Genomic DNA, 6,418 nt, shown 5'->3' on the forward strand with positions numbered 1-6,418 from the left:
AGGACACGGTGTGTCTGCCTTTCTCCCTGGGGACCTTCTGCGTTTCTCAGTTCCAGCCCCAGGAGGACTTGTCTTGTGGTCAGAGGTGCTCCTGGCCTGGGGGCCTGAACAGACCAGGAGACAACAAACAGGTTTCCACTGTGCTTTGCGGGGCAAGTGACCCCAGTAAAGAACAAAGGGGCAAGATGAGCACATCTTCACTGGAATCATCTGGAAACCAGAGGTTCAGGGGACACGACATGGGACAGCAAGAGGCCACCACTGACCTCATAGATGGGCAGCAAGGTCCCGGAAAGGCTCAGCCGTCCCCCCCCACCCCACCCCCAAAGGGCCTGCAGCACCTGGGACGGAAACCAAAGGCAGGACTGAGTCTGAGGCTCGTGGGCCCTGGGCTGGGAGCTGGTGGTCCTGGAGGGGAGCACGGCCATGGGGCGGGAAGACAGACTTGAGGAGGGTTCTAGAACAGGAGTCTAGCTTGTACTGTGGGATGATGGAATGTTCTAGAACCAGATAGAGGTGGTGCTTGCACACTGCTAGGAATGCACTAAAGGCCCCTGAATTGTTTACTTTACAAAAAGTTATGGAGGCGCCTGGGTGACTCAATCGGTTAAGCCTCGGACCTCAGCTGAGGTCATGATCTCACTGTTCATGGGTTCGAGCCCCGCGTCAGGCTCTGTGCGGACGGCTCAGAGCCTGGAGCCTGCTTCGCATTCTGTGTCTACCTCTCTCTCTACCCCTCCCCCGCTCATGCTCTGTCTCTCTGTCTCTATCTCTCTCCCAAAAATAAACATTTGAAAATTCTTTTTTAATTTATAAAAATTTAAAAATTGTTAACTTTATGTTCTGTGAATATCACTTCAGTTTTGTTTTATTTGTCTGTTTATTTATTTATTTACTTTGAGGGAGAGAGAGAGCACAGGCAGAAGAGAGGGGCAGAGGGAGAGAGACGATCGGAAGCAGGTTCCATGCCCAGCACAGAGCCCGACTCGGGGCTCAATCCCATAACCCCCGGGGTCATGACCTGAGCCGAAATCAAGAGTTGGATGCTCGGGGGCGCCTGGGTGGCTCACCTTTCAGGCATCCAACTCTTGATTTTGGCTCAGGTCATGACCTCACAGTTTGTGAGTCCAAGGCTCACATCAGGCTCTGCACTGATGGTGTGGAGCCTCCTTGGGATTCTCTCTCTCCCTCTCTCTCTACCCGCTCTCTCTCTCAAAAAAAAAAAAAGAAAAAGAAAAAAAAAGAGAAAAGAGTTGGATGCTCAATGGACTGAACCTCCCAGGTACTCCATCACTTAATTTAAAAGATAAAAGAGGGGCGCCTGGGTGGCGCAGTCGGTTAAGCGTCCGACTTCAGCCAGGTCACGATCTCGCGGTCCGGTCCGTGAGTTCGAGCCCCGCGTCGGGCTCTGGGCTGATGGCTCGGAGCCTGGAGCCTGTTTCCGATTCTGTGTCTCCCTCTCTCTGCCCCTCCCCCGTTCATGCTCTGTCTCTCTCTGTCCCAAAAATAAATAAAAAAAAAAAAAACGTTGAAAAAAAAAAAAAAAAAAAAAAGATAAAAGAGAGGCATCTTGCGGGGGGGGGGGGGGGGCGGGTCTGTCAGTTAAGCCCCTTGATTTCGGCTCAGGTTATGATCTTGCAGTTCGTGGATTCAGGCCCTGCATCAGGCTCTGTGCTGATGATGCGGAAGCTGTTTGGGATTCTCTCTCTCTCTCCCTCTTTGCCGCTTCCCCCACCTCTCAAAATAAATAAATATTGAGAAAAAAAAAGATAAAAGAACGGGGGGCAAAGTTGGAGGCCAAACCATCAGCTTTATGAATAGCCAGACAATCGGCCAAATACCCTGCGCGTGGGCAGGGGCGGCTGAGGCTTGGATCTGAGGCTGACTCGGGGCTCCTGGCCATCCTCCCCCATGCGGGGCGGGAGACTCACCCGTGCCTGGGGGCTGCCACGCCTGCTCCCCCAACTGCAGGGCGTGGGCTCACGGCTCAGCCTGCCCGCCTCAGCGGGGGGGGGGGAGGGGGGAGGGCATAGGAGCTGGACTCACAGGAGGGTCGCACAGCCCGTGGGTGCTCTGTGACATCAAGCAGAGAGGCTCCTGTTCAACTCAGGGCACGATCCTTCCCAGGAGAAAGGGGTGTTGAAAATTCATTTTCCAGTCAGCGATAAAAAGGGATTTGCTCTCAAGTGGGTGAAGGAAGCCAGTCTGGAAAGGCTGCATCTTGTACGGTTCCAGCTCTAGGATAGTGGGGAAAAGGCACGAGGCACAACTACGAGACCAAAAAAGAACCCCCAAAAGATCCATGGTTGCCGGGGTTTCATGGGCAAGGCTGAGCAGGCAGAGCACAGAGGGTTCAGGGCAGTGAAAATACTGTGTGTTAACGTGGTGGCCTTCGTCCAACCGGCAGAACGTCCCGCACCGGCAGTGAACCCGGGAGCTCGTAATAATGTATCTGTGTCACCTGACCAACTGTAGCCGATGTCCCGGCGTCCGCTGACGTAATACTAGGGAAACGGGGGAGGGGGCTGTATGGGAACTCTTTGTACTTTCTGCGCAATTTCTGTAGCCCTAAAACTGCTCCAGAAAATGTCTGTTACTGTAAAAAACCTGTTTTGCGAGAGAAAGACGGGGAAGGGGGGAAGGAAGCGGGTGCCCACGCAGGTGCCGTGGGGGACAGGGAGAGCCATCTGGGGCATTGACAGGCCGGGAGCCCCATGGCGTGCGCCAGGCGTCTGCTGCTGCTGCTCTGCCTGCTGCCTGTGTCCTTGGCCTGGAGGCCCAAGACCGTGTTCCATTTGCATAAGGTAAGAACCCCCCCCCCCCCCCCCCCCGCAGCGGAGGTGGCCCCCACTCGGGCTCCCGGGCGTTCCCGGCTCCTCTCCGCAGGTGCCTGCCCCCACGAATCCTGTCTGGGCTCTCTGGAAAAGAAGGCCCCCGGGCGTTTGGGCCCCCAGGACAGCTGACGCTGGCTCCCCCAGGCCGCAGGGTCCCCGACGATGACGGTCACAGGCCGGGGAGCCAGGCAGGTAGCGCTGTGCCGGGTGCCCGATTGGGGCCACTCCGTGCTCAGCACGTTCTGCTTTGCTTTGGAAAATGGACTTGTGTTTCACAAGAAGCTGTTCTGTAGGTGAACACGGGCTGGAGTTCCTGTTTTTAACTAAGTTTACACACAAGTACGTAAAACTCTGAGTACCCGCCGCGGGAAAAGTCCTTACGAGGCACCCACGCCAACAACAGCTCTGGGGCCTCAGCAGTTTGCTGAGTTTGCAAAGGGGTGTTGCGACCCGAAGCTTGAGGACTTCCATCAAAGGCCTCGGGAGCAGGGGGCCTCCAGCGGCCGGGCCAGGACCGGGGTGACGGCCAGCCGCGGCTCCTGCCCGCCCGTGACCCCGCGCTGCCCTCCTGGGCCCGTAGAAGCTGTGAGAGTCCGTGGCAGCTCTTCCCCTCCCCGCTCCGCCGCTCCTCCTCTCGTCCTCTGTGCCTTGGTTTACCTCCCGTCCGTGCGGCTCACCGCACAGACCACGTTAGTCCTCTTCCCCTCCCTTTCCGCTGGCTCCCCCCGCCAAGAGCCCCACCAGGTCTGGGACATTCGGGAACTTGGAAGGAAGCGGAAAGGAGGGGAGGGTGCTCCTAAATCAAGAAGCCCTACTGGGCGCTGGGTCCGCAGGGGATGCCAGGCCCCTGAGGAGCGCCTGGAGGGCCCGAGCCACTGCTGTGTCCCCAGCAGCCTGGAGTCACAGACGCTCTGCACCACCCAGACCGGCTCCCTCCAGGGCCGGGCCCGGCAGAAGGCGTCCGAGCGGGCTGGCCGGCACCAGGAGGAGGAGGGTCCCGCCGCCCAGAGCCGGCCGCCGAGGGGGCAGGGGGCCGGCGGAGAGAACGGGGTCTCCCCTCCGGCGGCCGGCGGCCGAACGGCCACGCCTGCTCCAAGCACTCCGAATGCCGGAGCCGCTGCTGTGTGCTCAGCGTCTCCAGCTCCGAGCTGACCTGCAGATCCATGACCATCTTTCCGCAGTGTCAGCCTTGGCGCAAGGTGAGCCGGCGGCCGGGCCGCGGCAGGGAGGGCCGGGGCCAGGGCGGGAGGCGGGCGCCAGGCTCCGGCTCTGTGTCCCCAGCCCAACGGGAGCCACTGCACCAAGGACGACGAGTGCCAGAGCAGGTGTTGCCTCGCTCCGACCGAGGTCAGCCACCGCCGCTGCGTCCCCCAGAGAGGGATCCTGGTTCAGTGCCTGCTCTTGGTGAGTGGCCCCCGATGCCCGGGGGGAGGGGCTGCCCGGAGCCCTGGACTGGCCCTAGGGCCTGCGCCGAGCGAACGGGATTCTCCGAACCCACGGAGCGTCCCCTTCCAGGAGAGGCTGTCCTCTGCCGTCTGGACACTGGCCTCTGCGTCCGCTTCCTTGAGCAGGAAGGCCCGGGTGAGGCCTCCGAAAAGGAAACAGGTCACAGGCAGGTCCCTCGGGGTCTCGGCAGGGAACAGGTGCCCCCGCCTGGGAAAGGGCCATCTGATGCGTGGCTGGGTGGTGAACCCACCTCACCAGGTGCCGGGATTACCGGGTGCCGGGATTCCCAACGTGGGGCTGAAGGCGGGGGGTGGGGGGTTGGGGACAGAGGGAGGGGGTGGAAGAAGGGACTTCGGAGATGAGGGGGTGAGAGATGGGGAGGGGGTGGACAGAGGTGGGGAGGGTCGGAGATGGGGAGGGGGCCACAGCAGCTGGAGATGGGCCTTGGGGGGTTGCTGAGAGAACGCACGGGTGCAGTGATGTGTGGGTGTTTAAGTACGTGGTCTGATGCCGGAATCCATAACTTCTTTCCGATTATGAAGGGGTCTCTGCTCCCAGGGTTAAGGAGCACATTTTTGAGCACATACGACCTCTTTGGAGGTCCCAGGGGAGCACTGGGCACAGCAGGTGTTCACCGCAGTGTGTAAATGCTGGATTCCCTGTGTGGTCCTTGCCCCAGACGAGCTGGTTCCGCCAGTGAGGGTGAGGGTGGGGGCGGTGTTGGGTGCCTGACGGGCCCCGTATCTCCCTGTGCCTTTTCTAACTTTGCCCCGTTAGTGACGGGGAAACTCATCCTCGTGGAAGAACCAGTCCGGACCCGGGAGAAGCTCAGCCTGGATCTCGTGCCTGCGTTTAGCTGGGAGCTCAGCTTGCGGTTCCCGCCGCTCGTTCTGGGCTGTGAAAACCTGCAGGTGTCAGACGCGCCCGTCCTGTCCTGTCCTGTCGTACCAGCGAGCTCCGGAGGAAGAACCGTAGCTCCGGGGAACCTGCAGCTTGACGGCCTCACATCAGTGAGCCCCGATGATCGAGTCAAGGCACTGCGTCACTTGTATTGTTTTCAGACAATAAAGATAATACAGATCTGTAGAAGACGTGGAGACCGTGGAGAGGTGGAGCCTGCTCGGGTTGCCTGCCTAGGAATGTGCGTCCAGCAGAGACGAGCCTGACCTGGAGGGAGAGGGGCAGAGCAGGGGCGTGCCCTCCCCACGGGCGTCTTGTCCTGGCAGGTAGAAATCATCCGCCCACTGTCCCAAACTGAAAAGCCTCCCCTGAGCGTTGCTGCCCGACAGGAAACACAAGCAAACACAAGCACGGGAGCAGAGCGGAGCCAGGACTCCCTGGAGGGGCCCCAGGTCCTGCCGCTTCCCTGGGAGCAGACGTGCTGGCTAACTCCGAGCCCGTTCCCACCAGGGCCTTCTTGGCGTTCCCAGAGCGCAGGGCCTCGGGCGAAGCACCCGGACAACTGCCTTCTGGGGCTCCCGTCGCCCATGCTGACACCGGGCTGCTTCTCTGAGCGCCTTAAAAATATTTCGCCTTGGGGCGCCTGGGTGGCGCAGTCGGTTAAGCGTCCGACTTCAGCCAGGTCACGATCTCGCGGTCCGTGAGTTCGAGCCCCGCGTCGGGCTCTGGGCTGATGGCCCAGAGCCTGGAGCCTGTTTCCGATTCTGTGTCTCCCTCTCTCTGCCCCTCCCCCGTTCATGCTCTGTCTGTCTCTCTCTGTCCCAAAAATAAATAAAAAACGTTGAAAAAAAAAAAAATTAAAAAAAAAAAATATTTCGCCTCCTCCCTCCCCACCTCGTCCCTTCTGCCCCTCCTCCTCCTCCCCCTCTTCCCCCCCTCCTTCTTCCACTCCTCCTCCCCTCCCCCTTCCTCTCCCTCTTCCCTTCCTCCCCTCGTTCTCCCCCTCCTCCTCCCCTTCCTCTCCCTCTTCCTTTCCTCCCCTCCCCCTTCCTCTCCCTCCTCCCTTCTGCCTCTCCTCCTCCTTCTTCCACTCCTCCCCTCCCCCTTCCTCTCCCTCCTCCCTTCCTCCTCCCCTCCTTTTCCCCCTCCTCCTCCCCTTCCTCTCCCTCTTCCCTTCCTCCCCTCCCCCTTCCTCTCCCTCTTCCCTTCCTCCCCTTTCTATCCCTTCTTTCCCACCT

General features: G+C 59.9%; 1 protein-coding gene across 1 annotated transcript in view; it reads left to right on the top strand.

Moving 5' to 3' along the window:
* LRCOL1 (leucine rich colipase like 1) overlaps positions 1–5,369 on the top strand; it is a 9,949-nt gene extending 4,580 nt beyond the window's left edge. The window contains exons 2-5 of the mRNA XM_081790591.1: positions 2,703–2,804; positions 3,725–4,033; positions 4,116–4,238; positions 5,058–5,369. Coding sequence (XP_081646717.1) covers positions 2,715–2,804; positions 3,725–4,033; positions 4,116–4,238; positions 5,058–5,060 — 525 coding nt within the window. The 5' untranslated portion in view covers positions 2,703–2,714 and the 3' untranslated portion in view covers positions 5,061–5,369. The remainder of the gene's footprint in view (positions 1–2,702; positions 2,805–3,724; positions 4,034–4,115; positions 4,239–5,057) is intronic.
* Positions 5,370–6,418: the final 1,049 nt, after the last annotated feature.

This window comes from Panthera onca, chromosome D3 (assembly GCF_046562875.1).
Source record: "Panthera onca isolate mPanOnc1 chromosome D3, mPanOnc1 haplotype 2, whole genome shotgun sequence".
Taxonomy (NCBI): Eukaryota; Metazoa; Chordata; class Mammalia; order Carnivora; family Felidae; genus Panthera; species Panthera onca.